This window comes from Oryzias latipes, chromosome 9 (assembly GCF_002234675.1).
Source record: "Oryzias latipes chromosome 9, ASM223467v1".
Classification (NCBI taxonomy): Eukaryota; Metazoa; Chordata; class Actinopteri; order Beloniformes; family Adrianichthyidae; genus Oryzias; species Oryzias latipes.
Genome location: NC_019867.2, coordinates 23,282,236 through 23,308,598, shown reverse-complemented (window position 1 = coordinate 23,308,598; position 26,363 = coordinate 23,282,236). Strand labels below are relative to the sequence as shown.

Here is a 26,363-nt window from a genome sequence, read left to right as displayed (position 1 = left end):
AAAACTTGTTTTTAAACTGTTACAAACTATTGGACTCAAATTAGATTCATTAAGTTGAGACAAAATGCTTTTTTCCTGTGCATTTGGATTGTTTTCTCAGTAATCTGTTTAATCAAGGCTCTTGTGATGTGTTGCTTTAAGAATGTGCTTCCTTCCCCCTTTTCTACGTATCTCACCTCCCCAGTTAGTGCTGGTCTGACGTGAGAAAAAGAAACTGCTTTTGTGTCGACTCGTACTAATGAATTGTTTTGACTTTATGCTGCCTAGAAAATTCTGTATTGGAAGGAGAGCTCTACAACTTCAGTGATATTTGTTATGCAAAAATAAAAGATCTTGACTACCAACTGGAATGGATTTCTTGTCACATAATAAACACTTGTATCTTATTTTAAGCTTTATTTTTGCATGAAACTAAATGATCCATTTGAGTAAACTGAAACACAATGAAAATATTTTGTAGTTTTAACTCGTCACGTCTGCTCCTGGGATTTGTAGTCCACTCTCTCGAACAGAAGCAGCATTTCCACATGTATCGTCTGAGGGAACAGATCCACCGCCATGGCTCTGACAGGACGGAAAGGGGATCCATGGACCCTGTTGGACGGAGCTCTGCACAGACTAAAGAAAAAAACAAATCTTTTAGGGATGTAAATACTTTTAGATGTTCTCCATTTTCAAAATCAAATTCTCACTCTATGAAGTTGGTCATGGCTGCCTTTGCATTGCACGCCACATAAACGAGCCTCTTCAGATGCTCCGCCCTTCTGATGGCGAGAATCACTTTGGGATCTGTTGAATAAAGAATTGTTCTTTTAGGAAAAATAAGGTTTTAATCATTTATGCATGGAGATGTTCTTACGCAGGCCAGCTCTTGGTGGATCCACAACAGCAGTGAGGCTGGGAGAGACCAGAGCGTTGAGGATATCTGGGAACACATCCTCTGCTTTCCCACAGTGGAATTCCACATTGCTTAAACCTTCACCAAAAAAATCAGAAACAAGCAGCTGATTAAAATGATTAAGCAAAACAAATTTTACCCGTCAGTCCTCTACTGCGGAGAAACACTGACAAGAATGTAAAACATCTGATCCTTGACATAACAGATTTACAGGATATGGAGGATATTTGGGTTGGTTATAACAAGATGGAGACTACCGTACCGTTGAGCTTGGCATTAACTTTGGCGTCCTCTACTGCTTCCTGGCAGAGCTCAATCCCAATGACCTTTTTCACTCTCTACAAACCAAAGAGCCACAAGAAAAAAAGCCTCTGAATCCACAAGTCTATCATGTGTAAATACTATTATGAATATTATCTGACGATAAAAGATAAATGGCCCACAGGCGCTACCCGCCCCCTCCTGACATGCCCTTACTGGCTGAGTGGCTGCCATATGCCCTTCACTCTCCCACTCTGCCCCTGTCTCCCTGGTCAAAACAGCATGTGACAAGTTCAAGAAAAAAGAAAAAACCTTTTTCACAATGGTGCTTTTCCGTTGGTTGCATCTCCATAGCAACCATTTTATTTTCTGGTCGACTGGGGGTGACGAACAGGCCTGTCATTTTTAGAAGAATCAGCTGAAGTAAACTTTTTCGATTTTCATGGCAGCGGAGGTTAGTTGTTAAACATTCCCACATTTCTAATATGTTTATATTATACGTCATATTGTTTTGTTCTGCTCGAGCCAGGGATTCATGTATTACATTTTCACAACTTTCTGGTCAAAACTGCAAAAGGGAAGCACCGCGTTTATGAGCTCGTCACGCTAACGTCATATCAAAGCTACAACTTCTAATTCTAACATTTTTTCCCAAGTAGCTTCCCAATGATGCTGCAGGAGGAGGAGGCAATAGATTGAAAGGAACTGAAGGGTTTATTTTTTAATTCAAAATGGCCGTCAACCTGTAGGTCAATATCCTTTGGATATCCCCAACACGTGTGTTTTGGTTTTGAGCTGTGATGCCTTTGAGATGAGTTTTTGACCATGTGGAAGGGTCAAATTTTCACTCAAAGGTGCAGCAACAAACATTAATTGCTAAAACAATCTGGTCCCTGCAGTCCAGGACTGCTGCGGGACATTAAAAATAAATAAATAAATAATAGAGGAGTTACTTTAGCGAGGGAGATGCCGATGGTTCCTGTCCCACAGCACACATCCAGAACTGTGCTGTCCTGATCCAGCTGGGCCCAATCCCCAACTGTGGAGTACAACACCTCAGCAGCAGCTGTGTTCACCTGGCAGGTAACACACATGATCAGTCAGATGGAATAATTAACACATTGTTCTTGAAAAAAGAATCTGGTTGTTAGTACCTGGAAGAAGGAATGAGGGGATATTCTGAAGCGAAGACCAAGCAGCTCCTCATGAATGCAGCTCTCTCCAGCCACCAGCTCACACGGCAGGTCCTCTGGATTGGGGGATTTCCTTCACCGTCAAAGAAGCAACAATTGGATTTTTGGGTGACCGACATTTTGTTTTTGCAAGTTCCTAACCATAAACACCAACCTTTGGCCGTCTCTAACAAAGTAAAGAGAGGTCACTCCACTGTCCTTCCCGTCTCCTTCGGTGAAGAATGTCCTCATAGAGGTCTTCAGAGCATTCAGATCCTCCTCTTCCAGTTTCTATGTGGTTAAGCAAGTTAAGGCCACCAAAGAGGAAAAGTTCAAACTAATTCTGTTAGATGTTCTGCCCGGTTTATACTTCATAACAATCGGCCATCGCTTGGATCGTGTCGTGTTCCTACTGCAATCATGTGGTCTAGTTCATACTAAGGTTGGCTGTTTTGCCTGCGACTGTCTGTGTTAACTGTGACAAGCTGGCGAATGGCGTTTTATTTTTCAGCCCAGAGGACTGTGCTTTGGTATTTTATTTATAGTGACATATATATATCTTTGAGATTCTGTTTTAAAGTTTTTATGAAAATACTGAAATATGTAACAAGCTTGTGGTTAACTAACAGTGCAGACGAGAAGAGGGAGGTAGTAGATCAGGGGTTTTTTTGGATTTCAAAAGCCTCAGCTTACCAAACAACTATTTTTTTTTTTTAAAAGCTATATTTGAAATCTTAATATATAAATTGAAAGTAAATATGCAGTGAAAATGGTTTTTATTTTTGTGGAACTGAGTCAGAATGAAATAATGTCTAACCCAGGGGTGGGCAAACTACGGTCTGGGGGCCATATGCGGCCCGTTAAACTATTTAGTCAGGCCCGCCTGGGTGGAATAAATTATATTTATAATCCTTATTAATGTTTTACTTTTCCCTGTAATTCTTGTGTCTACAATTAAATTGAGCTTTGCTGACGTTCAGAAAGTTATTTTGTGTTAACGGAGGATTGTTTTTTTCTGACATTTATATGTGTTTTTCAAGTTGGAAAGTCATTTTTCTGATCATTCCAACACTACATGAATGCAGCATTTGTCTAAGCTTGCCTTTTTCCTTGAGGGGCATCAACCCATTGGTGCAATTGGCACTTAAAAGAAAAGCCACCGTTTTGAAATAAAGCCCCCAAAATGTTCTGTTTTAATGTATATATATATCATTTTTCGATCAAAATTAAAGTGGGCTTTTGCTATTTCTTTCTCTTATGAGGTGGATTTCCAAAACACTCTAGGCGTCTGCTCCCAGTCCGTCCCTTGTGTCAAATTTTAGAACCCTAAATTGCCCACGAGTGAAAAAGTTTGCCCTCCCCTGATCTAACCCTTCTTGGATTTAGAATGTCTTTGAAATTCTGGGACGCGGAAACGTCAGTTTTCTGGATCGAGATTGCTCAGTCATTGTGTATTCCAGTCGCTCGTAAGTACAGGTTAAATGGTGCAATATGCTCACGATTGTACTACAGGCATAGTACAATTGCCTATAGCTGATGTCATCAGCTTGTGTCCCGTTTCGCAGCGCAACCAATGCACCCTGAGTGATTACAAATCGCTTTGAAGTATAAACCTTACAGCACTTATGTCTTCTCACCTGTGGGTTGAAGAAGACAACTGCCATGGCTTCTTTGGCCCTCGTGGTACGGACAGTCAGCTGCTTCCAGTGTCCCTCATAAGTCTCAGGGCTGTACGCAGAGTAGGGCGTTGTCCTGTTTGGAGAACAGATTTATTTTCCCACTGGAAAGGCAAACTTACCAATAGCGATTTAAAAACTTTAGATAAATAATTGCTGGTTATTAGAACTAGACCTGATGAACTTCTGAAACTCTCGGACGACCGTCTTGGCTGCAGCCGAAACGTGGCAAGTAGCAGATGGCCCCACAACAGCACAGGAGCCCCCTTTATATTTCCCCAAGCGGAACCCGATGGTCTTATCTTCACCGTCTGCACCCACGGAGATTAGGAACTCACACTTGTTCCTGTATTCCGTCTACAGAAGTCAAGGGATTGATTTGTTAAAGAGCCACTCCAATCATCTTTTGATCTGTTCTAAAAGTGATGGTCTTTTAATTAGGATTTTGCTGCTTTTAACCAAATTCAAAAAACCTGTTGTTTTATAAGACAGTTTCTGCAGAGCGACAGTAGTTCATTAGAAATTCACTTCTGAGTTGTGGGTGGGAATGTTGGCATGGAGTAAGGTCACCCCATTACCATCAACCCTTTGTTTACACTCTCTCCTGCTGGCTTCCAGCCCCTTACGAACCGAAGCTAACGTTACCGGTGCAACAAAAATGACGAGTAATATTGGAGCCATCCAGCTGTAGTTTTGACCCAGATACCAGCTCAGACCACGAAACAAAGACGTACACGGATCTAGTCATGTCCAAATAGATGGATGCATCAGAATGGAGGTCCTGCCGTTGTAGCTTCTACGTCACATCGACAATCTTTTTTGTCTGCGCCTGATTCATAAAGATCTGAATAAAAAATTACTCGGAAATGTCATTTTAATCTGAATTTTCTTTATATATGTCCTCCATCATCCAAAAAAAGCAACAAGATAACGTTATAAACACCAGAAACAGGATTTTCATTGGAGTGGGTCTCTAGGCAGCACAGCGATCACCTTAATGATGGATAAAAATGGCTACCTGTGTGGGGGATGGTCGGATAGCCTCCAGAGGACAACACATTTTGTTATGTTTCACTTTTTGTGCAAACAGCCACGGCAGCATGGCTTTGTTGGTGCTCCCAATTTCTCTAAAACCACAAGGAATAAAAGATGTTGAACGTGAACAGAAGGTTTTGTTGATCAGTATGCTGTTCATCACTCACTTGGCTAACTTCTGCAGAACTCCCACCACCTCCTGCTCTTTCATCTTCAGCTGCTCTTCATAGGTAGAGTTCCACAGAGGAGTCACAACGTTGGCTATCTGAACACTGAGCGGCAGCTCCTCTTCATCGCCCTCTGCTCGTTTGGAGGCCGGCTGTCCAGCCCCGCCCTCTCCTACCTCCTGCTTCCTCTTCTTGAGGATGGGGTCTTCTTTAGGTTTGGCCAAGCGGACACTGAGCACCTGGCCCTTCCACTGCATGCCATGCACCAATTTGTGCGCCTTGTCCCGCTCCTCTTCGTTTTTAAAAGTGACAAAAGCAAAGGTGTGCTTGCCGATCAGCTTGATTTTATGCGGGTTAATGCTATGTTTGGCGAGAAACTTCTTCAGGTCGTTGAAACCTATGAACTTGGGGAGGTTGCGGATCTCCACTTTGTAGATCTCAGAGGTGAAGAGGTCTTCTTTGATGTAGCGGTACTTGTCAGGGTCAGAAGGTCCCTCTGGGTCACCTTCAGCTTTGACGTCAGGGCTGAGAGCATTACTACTGCAGTTCTGGAGATCTTCAGGCCTCTTCTCATTTGAAGATACATCAGCTGCTAAGCTGCCATCGTTATCTGCCATCATTCTGCAATAGAAAAAAAGTAGAAATCCGGTTGCCATAAAAAAAACTCAAATCTTTATTTGACTTTTCAACTAAAATCTTTATATTTAAAGGCAATTTGGTCTTCTAGACATATTTTCAATTAATTAAAAAAGTTATAAATTCGTACGTGTGTAATAGCTTAAGAATAATAGGTTGTTTTTTTGTTTTTTTTACCAACCAATACAGCATACTTTATTGCTAACGTACATAGTTCAGGGAAACACTAAAAAAAACAACCTCTGCAGACTCCTTTTATTTTAAAAATATGATTATATTTGTCCTCGTGCAAAGAAGAAACAAATAAACACCACATTTGTCACAGGTAACTCCGGAATTTACTGAAAATCCACGTTTTCAAGGCTTACCTGCAGGGCTTCCCGTGCGCACAATGCGTCGCCATGTGCTGACGTCACCGCGTACAACGTGAACTTTGAACTTTTTTTTTCTTTTTTTTAAAGTGGCAGGGTCTTTTTCCGATAAAACGTGTAGTTTAAAAACAATCTGTTCATAATTGATCATCCTTTTTATAATCTATTTATTAAGTCGTCGGACAACATTCTACATTCGTAAATGTAAATGTATCACCATATAATATATAATGTTATATATAATATACAATATAATATATAATATAATATACATAATTCCCTAAAGTTCTATATTTCCATTTCAAATCAAATCAAAAAGATTTCTTTCGAAAAAGATGTTTACTCCTTATTATATATTTTTTTCAATTAAAGAACGGCCAGATGTTTTAGATAAATCTTAAATATTTTCGTGTATTTGCCTTACAGGCCTGCCTTGTTTGTGAAACTATTCATGATTTAATATCATTTTGGTTTACCATGTCATAATGAAGAACACTATAGTTGAGGATGGACATTCTTGTCAAATTCCTCTCAAAATCTGCTGGTCCCCCCTTTGTAAATTGTTTAAAACCAATGTGACTAAAGTCATATAATCCTCAATTTCTGTGCTTTGTAGACTTAAAAAAATAAAATAAGTGAATGTTTAAAAGGGTATTTAGTTTTTAAAGGTTTTCCAATGTTTTAATCAATGCATGTTTCAAATACACACAGATAAATCAAAAGTTGCCCACAGACACATTTTAAAAATCAAGAATTTTGCACACACAAATAGGGTGAGACTTATTTCTCTCCATATACTCATTCTTCAACAGGAGCGGTGCGCGCGCCGTAACGATGGATCCACGAGCATGCGCAGAGAATTCAGCGCGCGAAAGCGCTAACAGGAAGTGAGGGTAGCAAAGGGAAACGGCGGCTAGTTTGGGATTTGAATCTCTCAAACTTTTTCCACAATCTGCAAACATCTAAATTAATATGGCAGACACGAAGGTGAGGTATCAATTTAGAGGTTGTTTAGAGTTTTCTCTCTGCTATAAAACCCAAATTTTGGGCGGAATCCTTTTAAATTGTCATTTTAATTCTTAAAATATAGAAGCTGACAATTTATGTTGTTTCCTGATGTTTCGAAATCTATTTGAAGCGTTTTTATCATCATTCTGTAAAGAAGACCATTACCAGTTTACTGTACTTAACTGGTAAATGTATTTTAATTATTTCAGTGATTACAGAGGTAGCTATAGTTTATGAGCTGAGAGTGGTGTTCATGCGGGCAGCGTGTGAACATTAGCTTTTGCAACGCGCTCTAGCAAGAAAAGGCGACGGTATAGCAACTTTTTCACAGCTTTTCTATATGTTTATCATTCACAGCAACATTAAATGAAACCTAAATAATTAAGCGACTCAAGACAACAAGGTTAATCAGCTAACTTGTCTTTGTCTGCACAGCTCAACCCATGCTAACCTTAGTTTGGCTAACGGGTCCTCTCCGTTAGCTTGAAATTAATGTCCAATTATTTTGAGGCCAATTTTTTTGCAGGCGGCAACGCTTTGTGTTAGAGAACGTCAATATTAATATCAGCCCGATTTCTTTTTTAACATCTTAAGGAATTTTTTGTCACCGTGTAGCTACAGTTAAGCAGTTATTTGGCTAGTTTGCTGGATTACGGCCTTTTGAACTGTGACCCCAACTTTTCAAAAACTAAATATCTGTTAATTGACACTTCAGAGGTTTGATGCAATTACGAAAAAAATAGAAGTATTTCGTTTGAATAACGTTTAAACAAATGAGCCGTGTATTTTACTTTTTCACTGCAGTTTTTGTTCCAGATTTTATGCTAACTCAAGGCAGCAACCTTTTTTTGGTGAATATTTATTTTCTCACCTAAAGAAAAGGTCCTTCAAATCCACAACCTTTATTTCCTAGGCAAGAACTATTAACCAAAGACGATCTCTTTCAAACCTTGGTGATATTATTAATTGGTCCTTCAAATTGTTTAATTTAAAAATGCTGTCTTTCCCCCTGTTGAATAAATTACAGTGATGTTTTTCATTGTTTCAAAAGCTAAATTAGTGGATCTGTGTACATTGACATTAAAGGTGCTTATCTCAGCAACGGTTACAAAGCTTTGTCTGGCCTCTCACTCTGCAACAGTTATCCTTAAACAATGAATCCTGGCACCCCCTTCAGTGAAGCTTTCATTGTCTGCTCATTGCACTCGTGTCACATTTTAATAAAATTTCTTCAAAATAGCCTTTTAAAATATCCTCTTTTTTTTGCCTTGTTCATACATGTTTTAGGACCAGGATGATCACGAAACCTCAACAGATAATGTTGACGACTCTAACCATGACCCCCACTTTGAGCCCATTGTGTCTCTTCCTGAGCAAGATGTGAAAACATTAGAAGAGGACGAGGAGGAGCTTTTCAAAATGTAAGCTACTTATGATCCCTTTGATATTTGGAGCTATGCAGGTTTTGCATTTTTCAACTTGTTCCTGGACCATGGACATTTAATTTAGGAAGTCACTGTTTGCATGTATTTAGGGCATGGTTAGGATTAAATATGTGCGGGCAATGTGCATTTTAGCCACACGTAACAGGAATTTCTTTCGGTTTTTGTGCTTATTTGCACGTAAATAATTAAGGTAAGTTTAAAAAAAAAATTTCCTCAGAAACGAGAAAGTGGCTAACAGTCTTTAGGTATGTGGCGTGTAAGTTTAGTTAACTTAATCTGTCACGTTTCTGCTCTTTTGCTTCCAGGCGGGCTAAACTATATCGTTTTGCCTCTGAGAATGATCCTCCAGAGTGGAAGGAGAGGGGGACAGGTGATGTAAAGCTTCTGAAACACAAAGAGAAAGGCACAATCCGCCTTTTAATGAGGAGAGACCGAACTTTAAAGATCTGTGCTAACCATAACAGTAAGTCAACCATCACCTTTTAAGCGTTCCAAATGAGACGATGATTAAAACATGTTCCTGAAATAGATGCACAATAGGAGCTGAGAACAACCTACCCTGGTTTTTTGTGTGTGCCCGTTTTCTTTTGATTATGTACTATTTGGACATGTACTATGTCGTCATCACGAGAAAACGTTTTTTTCCCTTGTGATAACAAAGTCATGAATGACACACAGTCCTTCCAGCCTGCACCTCTTGTGCATCATTTTGTAACCGTGTACACAGCCTGCCCCCCTCATCTGGTCACTGATGTAAATTGACAACAACCGTAGGATCACTGAACTGCAGCCGCCTGCGCAGCTGCAGCCGGGCCAACCTTCTCATCGAATGACAATAACTGATTTGGACATTGTTTGTGACTGAATCTCTGCCCGAGTTGGACCATGATTAAACTGATCAATTATAAATTGATCAGTTTTTCTGTTGTTTGACATTTTTCTAACTTTGTATTGCAGAAAATGAAAAAAGAAAATTTCAAAAATGTATCTTGTGATAACGACGTGTTGTGTTGTAAGGTTGTAAGGTTGTATCTAGGGTTGGGCGATGTCCCCTAATTTGGCCGTTGACGATGTTTGCTGTCAACCATCGGGATGGACGATGACATCGTCGGGGGGGTATTTTTACATTTTTCGTTCTTATATAACTGCTATTCGTTATTTTGCTTTTTTCATTTTATTTCCCAACTAATGGTTAATCCGCGATGATCCAGTATAAACTGAGGGAAGTGACTTTAACAGAAAAAGTAACAAGCAAAATAGAAAAGAAGTGGTCCGCTCCTGCACTTCACTAGTGAAGTGGACCGGCGGAGCGCGGACTTACAGCTTTGTGTTTGAGGGAAGGGGGGGGGGGGGGGGTACATGAGAGGGAGATTTAAGACTGCGATCCGTCCCGCAGCTCTAGGGGTATGAGCTACCGAACTCAGAACCGGGTCTAAACGTGTGTCTGAGCACAGTTCGGATCGTCAGCAGACACACAGCGGTTTGAGCTTCAAAGCAGAAATTTCGCTCAGTCCTTAGAAAACATTCAATCAATCACGTGGATTTGTGTTTCCAGTCGTGTCCCGACTAAATAAAGGCTGATGTTATTCTTACACGTTTACGTGCAGCGCCACCCAAAGCTAATGTTGTTAGCCCGTGTTAGCATACTGCTAATCCTGGCTACGTTCAGAAAAAGCACTGACCACACGGATTAAAATTCAAATGATGAGCGAACAGATGTTTCATAATAACCGTAACATTATTAAAAGCACGTTTAGAAGATCGTCTCGTATTTTACCGAGCTGACATGTCAATGTATATAGCTGCTCGGCGCTGTTATCGTTTTGTATTGAATTGTTACCTTCAATAAAGTTTGGAAAAAAAGCCGCTCGGCGGAAGTTGTATCCTCTTCCGGTTTTCAAACTGCGCATGTGCGAATACTGCGCATGTGCGAATGATTTATTCCGACCGAAATTGTGACCTTAGTGAACGTTTTTATATTCTGAAAACATTTTTCTGGGCCCATGTACACGGTTGGATTCTAATCCAACCATTGATCCCATCAAGATATTTTGTACATGTAACCGCGGCTTATGATGTCGACGCGCAACGTGGCGGGGGCGTGGCATCACGATGGTGGTCTCTCCATCGGGATGTCAGTCACCCATCACGATGGACGATGATATCGTCCATCGGCACAACCCTAGTTGTATCCTTTGCTTCTGTAATGCACGACTGATTCACAGATTTAATTTTATTTTTCTTTGGATTGAATCAGGACTGGTTGGTTAAGTTTTGACTAAACAAAATGAAAATAATTAGAAAGGATTCTGCAAACAGATTTATATTCAGATTGAACAGATTGCTGTTAATGTTTTTTGTGTATTTTTCTTTGTTGACAAGACTGACTTTGACAGCAGTTGTTCAGTCAAGGGTTCATGTTGCTTTCGAGCAGGGTTGTCCAATCCCAGTGCCTAAAGGCAACTATACCTGCTTATTCTGTCTACCTCTGCTTGTCATTGGTGGAATTCACCTGAACGTGATAATACGCTCCATGTGGGGCGGGGATATCTGAACCATGAGCAGGACATCCGCTCTTTAGAACTAAACGGGACGCCTCCCCTACTCCAGAGCCTTGTGCATGATTAGAGATGAAAACTTGGAACACATTTAAGTTTATTTTTTTGCCCATAGTATTCTGCTAAAGAGCTTTCAATGTTTTTATGTTGGGACAATGTTATAAATGTCACTATAAAAACTAGAGTACAGTGCTCATTTTAATCTATCAAATATATTTTCTACAGTAAAGGTTCAGCTTGGAGATATGTGTTGCATTTATAAATGGCAGATCATTAAATAAAGGAATTAGGCTTTTGCATTCAGTTATATCTGTTGTTCTCCTTCCTCTTAGTCGTACCAACGATGGAGCTGAAGCCCAATGCCGGCAGCGACCGAGCATGGGTGTGGAACACACTAGCAGATTACGCAGATGAATGCCCCAAACCAGAACTTCTGGCCATTCGCTTTTTGAATGCAGAAAGTAAGTGGTTTCACACTGAATTCATTCTGAAATGTAAATTTAAAAAACTAATCCTAATACATACATTTCTGTCTACAGACGCACAGAAGTTTAAGGTCAAGTTTGATGAATGCAAGGATGAAGTTCAAAAAAATCTGGAGAAATCAGGTATTAAATTAGATTTCTTGAAATAAATGGAGGTATTTTAATTTATAACTGCCTCCTGTTGGGAGCTTTAAAGGGGTTTTCAACCTGAAAACACACAGTATATGTAATCTAATGCAGACACGCTCTGTTCTTTGCTGCATACTCCAGCTTGGAACTTTTTCTGTCTGCTACATAAACATGCAGAATGTCAAGACTAGACAGGCTTTTTTTCAGGCATGTTTATCTGTACGTTCTGCTATATTTCTGTTCTTTCAACATTCAAGAAGTATCTTAGTAAATAGACTTTTCAGACTCAAATAATTCAATGAGAGCGCTTCAAAAACCAGTCAGCAGGTTTCACAGTTCATTAATTAATGGCACTTCTGATTGTTTGGCTGCAGGCAACACTGATAATGCAAACAAGGTGGCAGAGAAGCTGGAAGAACTCTCTGTAAAGGACAAGGAATCCGGGGAAACGAAGAAGGGTGACAAAACGGAGACTGAAAAGAAAAAAGAGGAGGGGGTTAAGAACTGAAATCCAAGAACTGGCTTTGCTGATCGTCAACTTATCAGTTTTCCTCTTTTTCTACAATAGACTGTAAACAAACTTAATTTGGACACTTGCATTTAGGTTTTTTTGTTGTTTTTTTTTGCATCAAGATCACAAGTCCTCAATGCCACTGGAGAAAAAGAAAATCAGATAATAGTGAAAAAACCCTTTCCTTTGCAGCATGGATTCACAGGTCAACCTCTCTTTTGACAAACTGTAAAAAAAAAAAGGGCTTGTTATAGTGATAATTCCCACATTGGGTATTATTTTTTTATATTTTATTTTGAAGGACTGTTTGGCAGGGGGTGGGGAGAGGAAACTAACCTACTTCCTGTTAGCACAGCGCCAGATCCTGCATTCTAGAGATGCATTGAACACCATAATGATGCTTGTTAGCCGGCCGTCGTCACATTTCAGATTCTGGTTTATTTTCCAGTTCTAAGAGCAGTCCATTCAAGAAAGTTGAGGGATAACAGATAAGTTTTACAGATCACAACACTCAACGCTAGCATATCAGGAACATTTGTTAGCTTTGAGTTTCTTTCAACTTTTAAGCCCCGAAGTAAAACGGTTCATGAATTTGGTGCAGTTTACCCAACATTTCTCATCAAGGAAACCAAGTTTTTACTCTTGAGTTCGTAACATTCCCTGACTTCAAAGCATGTAAAGCATATACTATATATATGAGTGCCCTACCAGATGTGTGTGTGTGTGTGTGCGCGCACTTTACCACTCACCTCTTGTTTTCAGTAGGTTCTTAACATGCCTCTAAAGTGCATCCAAGTGCCAGTGCATCTGTAAATACATGTACATGGAAGAAATGTTGCTCCTCATTTGCACTTGAATGACCTGAAATGTTTCCTCCAACTTCAAATAAAAGCTGTTAAAGACCACGTTTAATTTAAAGTTATTGTCTGGGAAAAATGGTCAGGTATGAGTTTGATTCACCCGAGTGGGAAACTCTTTATTGACTTTGCTCAGATCAATGGGAATATTTCCTCTTCACAAAAATACGTTTACACTCGTGGTATACATGGTTTGGACAGTGAAACCAGCAGCCTGTGGCGGATGGATTTATCACCAGCTGTCAGGAACGACCCGACATGCAGTCACATCCATCTGTAGACATGAACATTGTACGAACGGCAGTCATCTTTAGGGGAAATGACATCAATTCCATTTTGATATGCTGTCATTGTAGGCAAATGAGGACTTTTCAGGGGTCCTCTGTAACTGAAGATGAAGTTGCACACCCGTCCGGTTTGTGGGGAAAGCTAGCCCTGTTCGCCACCAAAAGCAGCAAGCTTTGCTTCACCGTCCTAGTTAAGGCAGCTGGGTGACGCGTTCAAAAAGGGGCGGGAACTACGGCGTTGGCGGTAACCTCCACACAGCCTCCGTCCTGCTTTCATCTCCAAAATATCCTGGAAGATGTGTTTACCATCGAAAAACCCACGTCTTCTAGAATGCTAGCCACAAACAAAACCACAGCTCAATCTTAAAGTTTCAGCCAGTTTGTGAAGTAAACATCTCTTTGACAAGAATAAAACAAAAAGGCAACTATGGTTTCCCCTCAAAAAGGAACATTTTACATCCAAGTCCTTTGAAAAGTGGAAACAAAGTCACTGGTGTGACGACATAGCTGTACCAGACAGCTTTGAGGAGTTCCAGGTCTTTATGGCCACATGGGACAAGTTTCATGGCAGTTGAACCAAAAGCCCTGTCAGACAGTACAGAAAGTCCACATTCCATATGGACTGTAAATGTTCACCATGGATTTATATTTGAATTCCACAACATTTAAACCTTTTTCATTTCATTTTTTTTAATTACACAGCAAAATAGAAGTGACTATATTTTCTTAGATTGATCCATTTTGATCTTATTCATCCATTAAAAGTCATAATTTATAAGAAAAACACTCAACATCCATTCCTAGCTTTAACTATAAAGAAAAAAATCAAACATAGCTTTGAAAAACTCAAGTTTATACAGAAAAGAGGTTTAAGCATGAAATGTATGAAGCTTACTTTTGAAAACCCTTCATGTTTTATTTAATTTTGGCAAAAACCTGAACAACGGAGTTTTTAACTAATGTTTCTGACAAATTATTCTAGTTTTCAGATTCTTAGTAATCACTTGTGGGTTGATCTGAACTTTAAGAACAAACAAAAAAAAACAAATTGAGATTTTCTTATGTTCCATAATTGTAAGTATAACAGAAAACAAACAATCTCAGAAAGAAAACCTGCATTTGGAAAAAGACAAATATACATCATGTAGAATCTCTGCAGCTTGCATTAATTCCTGAGAAAAGTATTTTTTTATTTAAACAAACAAAAAAAGGGTTTTCATTTAAAACGAGCCTTTCTCATTGAATTTGGAATGCAACCGCCAGACTAGATCAGAGAATTTTCCTGTTTGTGTCCCCATCTCTTCTCGTCCATTTCCTCTCAAAAGACGACACCATCACAAAGTTGAGGTGAAGCACCGTAGATTTCTTAACGGCAGAGGTCTTCGGCAATGAATTGAACTCGTTCATGAGGTTTGGTGACGTGTAGAACCACCGAGGCTTCATCGGGGCTCAGGTGAGGGACACGACCGGCTTCCAGTTCTGTCTGAGGAGCAGAATTACAGAACTTCCCTACGAGAACAGTTTGTAGCATCATCTGCCACCCCAGAACTTCCAAAAAACAGCAGATCCAAAGGGTCTAATATCTTATCAAAAGCAGAAGAACACAGAATTTCATTTATTGGGGTCGTTGCTGTTTTTTTTCTTCCCCTCACACGGATATTTCGTACGTTGTTCCTCCGACACCTGTCACCTTTTTGACGTTACTGTGGCGACCAGGGCTCAGGGAGGCATTCTGGGTGCTCGTGTGGCAGTCCATCTGCCCGTTTACTTTCACAGCCTCTCTGAGTGGAAAGAGAAGAACAGAAAAAAAAGATTCAGAAGATTGAACATCAACGAAGGCTGACCATTGACCGACTGCATCAATAAACACCGTTCCTAAGGACAGACATGGAAAACGAGCTGGAAGGATCCCAGCACACTTGTTAGTAAAGAGGACAACTCAGGGATGTTAGATGAACATGAAAAACATGCAAATAAATAAATCAAAGCATTTTTATTCATTTGACACACAATAGTACAAAAGATGTTTTCTAGACAGGCAAACAAACAAATCAGAATGAGGAGACGTGAGGATCAGTGACAGATGCGAACAGATATCGGTATGAACCGCTGAGGATGTCCGGGAGTGTTTCCAGCGGAAAAACCATTCCCCACCCACCAGGTCACGACAGTGCATGCAGTCTCACAGGGGGAGGGGCACTCTTAGGACTCATACCTTTGGCCCCCCAGTCGAGGTGACTCTGTCTTCTCATGAGCATTGATGTAGGAGAGTTTCTGGTGGGAGTAGGAGGGGGATCGGGGCATGGCAGGGGAGTGAGGTTGGTGAACCGGAGAGCAATAGGGCCCTTCGGGGCCAGGGGTCCGGTTCTGGCTGCTGTTGGTGCTACTGTGATCTGTGTGCAGGGAGGTGGATGAAGTCCGAGGGGCGCGGCCCAGTGTGGAGCCAGCGTAGCGCTGCACAGGGGTTCTTTGACCGTAGCTCATCACCCCAAGCCCCATGAGGTTGTCCCGGGAGCCCCCATAGGTTGGGGGCGTTGGGCCTCTGGAGCAAGAGCCACGAGGCCCCTCCGGGTAGCAAGCTTTGGTCGGTAGACCGTAACCCCCATCGAACGCGGCAGAGTCCGGGGTGTAGATGCTGGTTTGGGAGCGTCCGTGCATCATCTTGCGTTTTTCCCTCTCCTCCAGTTCCTTTCGCTCCTGGATGGAGGCCATGATGGTCTGGGAGAGGTTGTCATAGCGCACTGGGGAGGAGTCCCTGTCCCGTAGGTGGGGGGACTGTCGACCCATCCCTCTAGGGATCACAACCGGACTGTAGGCGGGGGCAGCCTGCTGTCTGTGTATTTCCGTCTCCCTGATGTGGCACATTTTGTTGGGCAGGTAGGGGGAATGGAACCCCATGGGGGGCATCCCTCTGTGGGCCCTGCACTCATTGGCACCGGCTGGGGAGATACTGGGGTTGAGCAGGCTGTCGTAGGACAGGCTACCGTTTCTGTTGGAGAGGGTGTTTGGTGAAAAGGCACCCTTGTAGGAGGTGGAGGCAGCCGTCTGAGGCCCCAGGGCCTGGAGCTGGCCCTTTTCCAGGCGGCACGGCCCCTGCTTTAGGCTGAGAGTGCGAGAGGCCACGGGGTCCGAGTCCAGCTGGAAAGGGGACGACTGAAAGGTGCGGTGGAGAGGAGCATTGGCGTACTCGGGCAGGTCCAGATTCGGCTCAGATCGGTAGTCATGGCCACGGACGCCTTCTTCGAGGATAGCTGAAGTCTTTCTGTCTTCTGACATGATAATCTGAGGAGGAAGCAGAGATTAAACTCAAACATGGCAACTGTGAGGGGACAAGCTGAAGGAAAACAATGACAAAAACTGACCTACAATTATGAAATAAATCACGCTTTGATAGTATAAAACCAAGATGGGTCATGTTTTTAATAACTACCTTCTCTTCAGCAGTGTGGTAGTGAACCTTCGGCATGGTGCCAAAGGACGGCCTGTATCTGTACATGGCAGGGGTGGATGGGTGGGTCCTCCCGGAGAGAGAACTCTCTGGAGCACATAAAGGAAAAAAGCAAAACACTGGAGATAAAAGGTGAAAGCGCCACATAAAAATGAGTATAAACGGCTCATTTTAAGTTCCTACTGGAATTTCCTCCTGACCACCAGCAGGTGGCAGCAGCACTTTGCGAACAAGCAGTGAGAGAACACTCCCTGACATAATGCAGCATGACCCTCTTCATCCTCAGAAGAAAACCTGCCGTCCACCCCACTTTATACATTATTAACCCAACTCATACTATTGAATGTTTGGTTGCTTCAAAGCTCAAATCCCTGCAGACTCCTGATTTACAGAAATCTGCCCCTGTGGGTAACCATTTTCAGCAGCAAGTTCTGATTAAAGATCATTCAGTCACCACCTCGGAAAGAAAAAAAAAATGCTGTGACTCATGTTCCAATGATTCACTCTGAAATTGTCCGGCAAATGTGTTGATTTGGCGAGCTGGGTTTGCCTCATCGCCACAGATCAGGCTGGTTCTCTGGCTGGGTTTCGGAAAGGCGATCATCTGCAACCCGCCACTGCAACCAACATTCATCAGGCTTAATTAGAGCCTTCTCGTGAACTGGGGCAGAGTTTTGAGACCTGCCACTTGGTAGCAGAAAAGGGATGGATGGGATGGATGGTGACTGACAGAGCTTGGGGAGGGATGTTCTTACCTTCGCTGGAGGTCTGCGGGGCTTTCAGCTGGCTGTACTTGTCAGCTTTGGGCGGCAGTGGCGGCTGCATTTCTTTGCTGTCCAAACCGTCAAGGCTGCATTTGGACTGCAAGGCAGAGGGCGGAGCGTTAGAGAACAGGTGGGCAAGTGCCACAACGAAAAGAGGCCCATATGCTGTTGGTAAAGATGCTGAACCTGGTGTTTTCTCTGCCTGGGCAATTCTTTTAGAGGTTGATGTGGGGAAAAATAGATTGTACTTATTTTTAGTCAAAAAACATTTGTCTCCATCCAGGATGAGTTTAACTGCAGTTATTAAAAATAAGACTCAGATGTAAAAATCTGCGCCTTTAAGAGCAATTTTCTGTATTTTGAAAGTATTTCTTACCAAAAAAAAAACAAATAATGACATTTCAACCATAACTACAGCCAATTAGGGTGTAATTTCTAAAATTAGCCCCCCAGTTTCCCACTGATGAAAATAATGAAATTACATTTCTGAGTTTTCTTTATACAAATAGTTGTGAAGAAAGAGTAGATTGAAAAAATGATTTGGAAAAAGATCTTATTTGTTACATAGATGAATAACACACTAGGCGGGCAACAAACTCCCTGATCTGCTCCATTGTGATGCATCCATGTGCGTCTTAGTTTTCCTCGTCTGAGCTGGCATCAGGCTCAAAACTGTACAGCTGGATATCTCTGATATTGCTCAGCATTTTTATTGCAGCAGTAATGCTAAGTTGAGGTTGTGAGGGCTGTAGGCTAGTGGGAGAGCGTGTAAACAGACGGATGACAGGAAGTAGGGGTGGGCTAACTCAGAGGCAAAACTCACAGATGAATTTCTAATGAACTACTGCCGCTCTACAGAAGCTATGTCACAGAAAGCAACACAGGTTTTTGGATTTTGGCTAAAAACAACATAATGATGATTAAAAGACCACTGGGAACGCTTTGAAAATACATCTAAAGATGATCACATTGGGACTTTAAAGAACTGTACTCATGTCCTGAACATGTTTGCTGCATTTCAGTGTCATTTTAATGAAACAACTTCATAAAAGCTTCACATTTTTGTGAAAATAGCTTTTTTCACTCTGACAATTTAGACAGTAGGTACATTTGAAACCAGAAGTTTACATGCACCACATAAAAACACACATATGCTTTTTTTCTCACCATCACAAAGTAAACTTTTCCTGTTTTAGGTCAATTACAATGGACAAAATTATTTCTCCTTGCTAAATGCCAGAATAATGAGACTAGGTTTTTTTTAGACAAGTTTTTATTACTTTTATCAGAGCTCAAAGTTGAAACAGTTCATTTCATTAGTATTTGGCACCAATGGTTTTTAACTGCAGTACTTGGGTCAAACGTCTTGGATATCCTTCCACAAGCTTCTCACAAGATTGGGTACGACTTTTGGCCCCTTCCTCCTGACAGAACTGGTGTGACTGAGCCACGGTGGCCACGACCTCCGATCTCGACTGGAGCGGCAAAGGAAAGCGATATGCTGATCGTAACGATGGATTAAATAAATAAAGTATCAGTTCAGAGAGAAAGTTCACCTCTTACCACTTGTTTTTGTCCAGATGATGAAGCTAAAGTTTGTTTTAAACAAGCCAGCAGAGTGATACAGAACATTTAGGCTATGTGACCGAAACGTCTTTTTTAGGTGTGCATTATCTCTGTGCATTATCATTTCAACGCACACCCAGCAGCCAACAAGAATCAAGAATTCACCCGGACCATGGTGTAATTTTATTTCATGTCTGACGGTGAGAAAAAAACATGTGTGTTTTTATGAGGTCTATGTAAACTACTGGTTTCAAATGTAAAATTGTTCCATTTTGTTTGCCATAGATACTCTGATCTACACTTTTTTTCAGTTTCAAGCTGAATTTTAAGCCAGTTTTTGTGTAAGAGTCAACATCTCCTGATAATGATTCCCTGACCTCACAGGCGCACGTACAGACACTAACACAGGGGGCCATTACCCTCATTTTTGGGCAGAATTAATCTCCTCAACAATATTAACCATATCTGACAGTTTCTTGCATCTTCCACCAAAGCTCCTCTGGTCCATGCATTAGTCACATCCCGAATTCATTCATTCATTCATTCATTTTCTTTTCCGTTTTATCCCTTTCGGGGTCACGGGGCTGCCGGAGCCTATCCCGGCCACTTGTGGGCAAAGGCAGGGGACACCCTGGTTAGTTCCCCAGTCTGTCACAGGGTAGAATGTCCACAATCACACACCCATTCACTCTCACACTCACACCTAGGGACAATTTGGATTAACCAATTAACCTATGAAACATGTTTTTGGACGGTGGGAGGAAGCCGGAGACCCCGGAGAGAACCCACGCGTGCACAGGGAGAACATGCAAACTCCACACAGAAAGGTCCCCCATTGATGTTTTGGTCCAGGTCCCCCAGCCGGGACTTGAACCGGGGCCTTCTTGCTGTGAGGCAAGAGCGCTAACCACTGCCATACATCCCAAATTGACAACTCTATTTCTTTTGGTCTCCAATGAAAGACCATCCTCAAGCTTAAGTTTGTCCAAAGCTCTGCTGCTTGGATCATTTTCTAAACCCCCTTCACCGATCATATCACACTGGTTCTTCTCCTCACTTTCAATTCTCCTCTTCTCTCTGATCTCCTCCAAAATCCTAAGAAGAACTGGTTACATTTAACCTAATTTGGGCGAAAGAATTCTTTCACTTGAGTGATGTGGACGTGAAGAGATTCTCTAAATATTGGCGAGTCATTGAATCTTGCCCAATGTGTCTGGATCAGAACCAGCTCCGGCTGAAGGTCAACACGGTGACAGGAAAAGGAAAAAAAAAACAGGTCAGTGGTTAGCGTGAGCTACTCACCTTGGAGTGGATTATGGTGCCATGGATACCATTGTCGCTGACCTTAATGGTGATATGCCTCTCTGAGGTGTCAGGTCTGATGAACGGAGGCTGAATTTTGATGTGAGGTTTTTTCTTCGGGTCTAACACGTACCTACAATAAAACACAGCAGAATTACAACAGGGCTTTTGCTGGATTAATTCATTATTTCAGTTCTGTTAGAATGTCAATAACTAAAAGAGCCATCACTCTAATCTTTGAGTGTTTGGACTGATACGTATGTGAAGAGTTTTCTCAAAGGAAAATGTTGTATTTCAACCAAATAACCCCTTTACAACATTTTTCGTCTTCTGCGTTTCAGGAACTCTGTTTTAAAGCGAATAGACTCTCTGCACAGCTTCCCATTAACTGATGGTTTTTCGAGTGAACCATTTCTCCTCATCTCCAAGGCTTTGCTGACTGCTTTAAAGCTGGATGCATTTGTTTGCAGCCACATTGGAGCATGTTTATACGCTGCTGTGTCTGAAGCAGTGAGGCGTTTGTTGTTTGCACAGAATCCGTGCAAATGCACGTGCACAGCTCCACGGAAAGGACACGCGTTTAAAAGATCCGTATAGAAGCATTTTTTACCTGGGTGCCAAGGGACTGCACAAGACATACTCCACGTTGCCACAGCAACCTTTGGTGAAAGGATTTACTCCTCCACGGAACTTACCCGTCACCTGAGGAATACATTGTCTTGTTCAGCGCCAGCAGTCAAAGCACAAGGCCACAGCGAATAAACAAACAAAAACACTTTTGAATTTTCAATGCTTATCATAAAAAAAGGAAACTGTTGCTCATGAGGATTTATCTAAAAAAAAAAGATTTTTAAGTCAGCTGATGAGACAGAGCATCTCATTGGAATTCTAACCTGTTCATTGGTTGTCCGACCACGAGCTACAAGCACCATATGAAACCCAGTGAGTCCCATGACTGGAATAAAGAAGAGCCCTGCGACGCACATCACCACCAGACTGAATAAAATCAAAGTTAAGGCTTCTTCCCAGAGCCACCACTTACAAATGTGCATTTCAGCAACAGGTTGATCAGCTAAAGGATACGTGACGGCTGTGTGCAGAGCTCCCAGCATTTCTCTGTGGTGGAGGACAAAAATGAGACCAAAGGAGAAAACCCCCACCATGTGGGCGCTCAGCGACAGCAGGAAGAGGAAGAAGTAGCGGTAGTTCCTCCGCCCGATGCAGTTGTTCACCCAAGGACAGTGATGGTCAAAGTCCTGGAGAACAGCAAAGGAGAGAAGCTACAATTTGGAGATCCCTTAATTAAGGAAAAAAAACACATCCTCTTTCCTGAATCAACTCCTATAAAAAACATGTGAACCCCAGCACCTTCACGAATGCCATCACTTAAGCATCAAATTCTCCGCAGGCTTCGGTGTGTTCCGGACAGTTTTTATTTGGGGTGATCACTTTCCAGCATGGCAAAAGGGGGTGGCTGTTGCCTCCTTGGGCATTCCTATATCCCAGACACACCTCTGTCTGCAGGTAAGTCTTACAGGTATTTGTGTAAACGCCCTGACATGTACATTTGCAGGATGTTAATGGGAATGGGACAGTTCATTTTTCATAATAAATAGTCATTCTTTGTGGCAAGAAAAGGCACACACTTTACACTAGAAAGCTGCAAAACACTCAATAAACTATTAAAGACACAGTTGATATATTTATCAATAGCTTATAAGGGATTTATGAATAAGCCTTGTGAAGATGAACACATTTGTCACGCTTTAGATTGAGGGTCTGGAAAATAATAGATTAACTATCAGGAAAGATGCAAATATTACATAAATTATTATCTTAAAACCTATTTATTAATAAATATAAAGCATTTGTAAAATAGCTACACATTTTTAAAAATGTCTATAAAAGGATGTTAAAACCTACATGACATTTGTGAGACATCAAAAAATACTAATAAATGTCTTAGCAATGTTTCTTGACAAATGCAGATAAATGTTCTATAAATGTCTAATAAAAAGGATTTTTAAATGCTATTACATTTTTATAAATGTCTAAAAAGGCTTTTCAAATGCTAATAAATGTTTTAAAGGGCCTATATCATGCTATTCTTAAGATATTCAGAGTAAACTATATCCATATATACAGCATAATCCTATATTATCTTTGGCACACTAAAGAATTTTAAATTTAAGCTTATAGATAAATGGAAATCGACAAACACGTTTTATAAGCACTCCTATTATAATGATGTTCTACGACAGCATTGTCTAAATTTCTTGCAGAATTGTCGCATAGAGATGTTATCTGAATTCTGCAGTGATTGCTTTTCCTCTCTCCAGTTACCGGCTTGGTTCTAGTGTGTAAGCCCGGTGGGTTTGTGTCAGTACACACCTCCACACAGTTGTCACAGACGCTGCAGTGTGAGCAGCGAGGCGGCCTGTAGAAGTGACAGGTGGCACACCACTTCATCCGGACCTGAATGCCCTTGATCTCCACGTTTTTGTAGAGCGGCGCACGGAAATCGTCGTCCTTGTCTTCATCCTCGTTAGCTGCACGACAAGATGAAGGTGATAAGATTGGCATGTCAAAGAAAATCTTTGAAACAAAAAAGGGATTCAGGTCATTTATGTGGCAAAAATGAGCACTCTGAGAAAGAAGTGCAGATTTGATTAGTGGCTCTATTTGATGAGGCTGATATGGAGGCATGTTAAACAACCCTAAACATTACAGTACCTCCAGTGGAGACACAAAAAAACAAACATTTTTGCAACAAAAAAAGATCGTTATAACAAAAACAATCTGACTCATCAATAATGGAACCACTTAGTTTCATTCATGAAGACGTATTCTGAAGAAATATTTTCTTATCAAGAAGAAAAACCTATTTTCTCTAAGAGTTTTCCAACAAAAAAAGCCTCTAATAATTTCTAAGAAGCTCTCTAGTACTTTTTTCTTCCAAATTACAGCAGAAAAAGTGTTTCAGCCAAAAACAGAGAGCACATTAATCTGTGAAAAGCAGCACAGAGCAACAAGAACTGCCAATGGAATACAGTAACAGAGCCTTCACAAAACAAATGCAAGTGAATAAGAAAGTAAGAAGCAGGCCACAGAAATAAATAGTTCCACAGCAAAAATGACTGTTATTACAGCTCTAGGGTCGATTCAAATAGATTTTAAGAGGTGACCGCCTGTGAAAGCAGCAGACGGAATCGCAGCTCCTTTTGGAGCTTCACAGCTGCAAGGTCTACATGTGAGCAAACAAAGCACTGAATCAGAGTTTTAATGTACAGCTCGCAGCCAATTACAGCAGTCACAGCAAAAAATATGCAATACGTGGTCTGACTTTCAGTGCAAAATGTTCCAATGTGCAATCACAAACCATAATTACAAAAAACTCCAGGATCATTTGTTTTTATGGTTTTGTTTGTTTTTTTAATTCATAAGCCTGAATCCTTATAAAGTGGTTGCTTGTATAACAGATAACATGTCAATGTTACTCTATAGTTAGCAGGTTTGTTCCCTACTTACTGTTGTTTGGTAACATAAGAAGATTATTTGTATGTTTTATCCATAGATACTAAATACTGTGTATTTGAAAGCCTCCGTGGCTGCTGCCTAAAAGACTGTAGAACAGGAAGGTATTATCTACATCTAGCGATTCCTTGATTTTGCTGAAAAGCTGAAGAAAACATGTCTTATTCCAAACCTAGCTGAATAGTTAAATTAGCAGGTGAGAAGGTGAACATTAGCAGCTCTCTGTGGAGATTCTTAGTAATCCTGATCATGATAATATAGAAGTCTTGTTTTTAACTGGTCTTTAAAAGGTTTATCTAGAGAAATAAGAAAGTAACATTCTTTGTAAATATGAAATTAGGTTTGTTTTCTGATTTGTGGGCGGGACTGTTAGTGCAAGTTAGCCTGCCAACACTTCCCATAATCCCTTTTGAGACAGTTTTGATCCAAAATCTAGTTCAGATGTGGAAAACAAAGACAATACATGGATCTATTTGTCTTCAAGTGAATGCATCACAATGGAGCGGACCTGGGAGCTTGTGGCTCACCAATTGTAGATTTTACATAACTAAAATCTTTTTCAAACGGTATTTTTTAGTCTGCTCCTGATTCACAACAATTTCAATAAAGAAATACTCTGAAATGTAATTTTAAGTTTAATTTTCTCTTCACATGTCCTCCACCATGACAAGATTCTACGAGAACGTGCTAAAAACACCGAAAACATGGTTATAACTGGGGCGGATCTTTATACTTTTTCCAGTTATAAAGAAAGTTTAAGAAGATCAAACCTTTCACCAAAGTTGTTCCTCTATATTTTAAAATACGGGCATTCTGGAGAATTTATGAAACACACAAGGCCTCTTGATTTAAAGACCTACTCTAAATAAATGCATGTTTTTTAGTGTTTTTAACATGTTCTTGTGGCATTTTTTGTGGCATTTATAAAAACTGTACACACTAACTTGTAACCAATGCTAAAAAATTAACTCTTGCTTTTTAAAAAAAAATACTCATTTCTTTTTTTTGTCAGCCAGAGAGAAAAACAAGCTACATGCCACTCTGGACACTCAGGTTGCAAAACTAGCTAGCTTTATGCAAAGCTAGCCTGATAAAATACTAATGATATGTTATATCATGCCAGATATATTGACTTATTAGAAATTGGTCAATCTTTTTTCTGCCCACAAATTCCACAAATTCCATGGTTTAAAGTGTTTTTGGAAACTGCAATGAGCTGTGTTGAAATCAATTTGGTGACAGCTAATGCTAACGAACAGCTCTTTCACATTTCAGTTTAAGATTTTTTACACAGGAAAACTGATCCTGTTAGAGAATAATTAATTTTTCTCTAAAGCAAATGATTTTTCTTTTACTTATATCTCAAAATGTATTTTTGGACTTTTTTTTTGCTTTTTTTGTTGTTGTGATTTTTCAACTTCCCAATTAGTGTTCCTCCAAATCATGCATTTTGGCAGAGTAGCATTTTGCCTGTGGTAATAGAATGATACAGTGGCCCTCAATATGAAACAAATTATCAAAAGATTCAAAATAAACGTTTGTATGAGTTTACAACTTACAAACTAATGTTTAGTGATTTATTTTTGGAGTATAATGTTTGTCATTTGTTACATTTCGCACAAATGAGAGCATTTTTAATCAAAGCTACACCACTTAAAGCAGCTTTTGTGGTTCTTTTCTAACCATTTGTAAAACATTGATACCATTACCTCTTTTAAAAAGGCAATATGAATCCATTTATGGCCAATTTATCCTTAATCATATTTACTTTGACACCTGTATAGCATTTTGTGTGGCTTTGATGCTCATGTTACTTTGTAAAAACATATTTATGGATTTTTCTGTCTAGCCCTGCCTATAATATAATGACACCAAGTTTTTTTCTGATTAGTTTATTAGTTTTCTTCACAGTTCATTTATCCATATCTAGCTCACATTGAGTAAATTAGGGTAAACTAACAAAACTTTCAGAGTCTTGTTTTCTGCATTTACAAAATGAACTTCATCCACCTAATTTATTTTGGGGAGAATGAAAAAAAATAGAACATTTTCCAGGTTAATATAATACAATTCAATTAGTGTTGTATCTTCCAAGCAGTACAGCAGATGTGCTTATGAGTCTGACCAGGTAAATAATCAGAGAACCAACGTTTGGATTTTGACCTTTAGACCATGTGAATTCTAAATATTTTAGTTAAATTTAGAAAGTTGGACATCTTAAAGGATCCTGTTAACCTCAAGACAAATGTTCAT

General features: G+C 40.5%; 3 protein-coding genes and 1 non-coding gene across 6 annotated transcripts in view; 2 read left to right on the top strand and 2 right to left on the bottom strand.

Annotated features, from left to right (window-relative positions):
* Positions 1-381: 381 nt before the first annotated feature.
* trmt2a (tRNA methyltransferase 2 homolog A) lies at positions 382-6,317 on the bottom strand. Of its 3 annotated transcripts, none has more exons than XM_004072747.4 (12): positions 6,214-6,317; positions 5,210-5,830; positions 5,026-5,134; positions 4,183-4,364; positions 3,969-4,083; positions 2,507-2,622; positions 2,314-2,425; positions 2,113-2,235; positions 1,161-1,236; positions 860-976; positions 693-789; positions 382-618 (listed from the first exon to the last, which is right to left on the bottom strand). In XM_004072747.4, the coding sequence occupies exons 1-12, from the start codon at positions 6,246-6,248 to the stop codon at positions 471-473; spliced, it is 1,851 nt and encodes a 616-aa protein (XP_004072795.1). In that variant the 5' UTR covers positions 6,249-6,317; the 3' UTR covers positions 382-470. The 3 variants fall into 3 exon arrangements, with proteins under 3 accessions (XP_004072795.1, XP_020561835.1, XP_020561836.1); XM_020706176.2 differs by having other exon boundaries at positions 716-789; XM_020706177.2 differs by having other exon boundaries at positions 744-789.
* Positions 6,318-7,071: 754 nt separating this feature from the next.
* Positions 7,072-13,257, top strand: ranbp1 (RAN binding protein 1). The gene is made up of 6 exons (XM_004072746.4): positions 7,072-7,203; positions 8,512-8,645; positions 8,975-9,132; positions 11,560-11,688; positions 11,767-11,835; positions 12,216-13,257. The coding sequence occupies exons 1-6, from the start codon at positions 7,189-7,191 to the stop codon at positions 12,347-12,349; spliced, it is 639 nt and encodes a 212-aa protein (XP_004072794.1). The 5' UTR covers positions 7,072-7,188; the 3' UTR covers positions 12,350-13,257.
* On the top strand, positions 11,949-12,080 carry LOC111947951. Its single transcript, XR_002873929.1, has one exon. It is a non-coding gene; the product is annotated as a small nucleolar RNA SNORA77 (small nucleolar RNA).
* A 41-nt stretch (positions 13,258-13,298) lies between the features above and the next one.
* The window catches only part of zdhhc8 (zinc finger DHHC-type containing 8), a 69,561-nt gene continuing 56,496 nt past the window's right edge, over positions 13,299-26,363 (bottom strand). Inside the window, exons 3-11 of the mRNA XM_004072857.4 lie at positions 22,968-23,125; positions 21,660-21,832; positions 21,470-21,572; positions 21,187-21,278; positions 20,577-20,709; positions 17,700-17,805; positions 16,927-17,033; positions 15,712-16,778; positions 13,299-15,277 (exon numbers count right to left, since the gene is read on the bottom strand). Coding sequence (XP_004072905.1) covers positions 15,145-15,277; positions 15,712-16,778; positions 16,927-17,033; positions 17,700-17,805; positions 20,577-20,709; positions 21,187-21,278; positions 21,470-21,572; positions 21,660-21,832; positions 22,968-23,125 — 2,072 coding nt within the window. The 3' untranslated portion in view covers positions 13,299-15,144. The remainder of the gene's footprint in view (positions 15,278-15,711; positions 16,779-16,926; positions 17,034-17,699; positions 17,806-20,576; positions 20,710-21,186; positions 21,279-21,469; positions 21,573-21,659; positions 21,833-22,967; positions 23,126-26,363) is intronic.

What these genes read in the sequence shown, in the direction of transcription:
- trmt2a (XM_004072747.4), bottom strand. Translation starts at nt 6,248, where the DNA reads ATGGCGACGCATTGTGCGCACGGGAAGCCCTGCAG. An exon ending in GTTCTGCAGAAGTTAGCCAA is followed by an intron (nt 5,135 to 5,209) that starts GTGAGTGATGAA and finishes TTGTGGTTTTAG; the next exon opens with AGAAATTGGGAGCACCAACA. An exon ending in TTTGTTAGAGACGGCCAAAG is followed by an intron (nt 2,426 to 2,506) that starts GTTGGTGTTTAT and finishes TTGACGGTGAAG; the next exon opens with GAAATCCCCCAATCCAGAGG.
- ranbp1 (XM_004072746.4), top strand. An exon ending in GAGGAGGAGCTTTTCAAAAT is followed by an intron (nt 8,646 to 8,974) that starts GTAAGCTACTTA and finishes TTTTGCTTCCAG; the next exon opens with GCGGGCTAAACTATATCGTT. An exon ending in GATCTGTGCTAACCATAACA is followed by an intron (nt 9,133 to 11,559) that starts GTAAGTCAACCA and finishes CCTTCCTCTTAG; the next exon opens with TCGTACCAACGATGGAGCTG.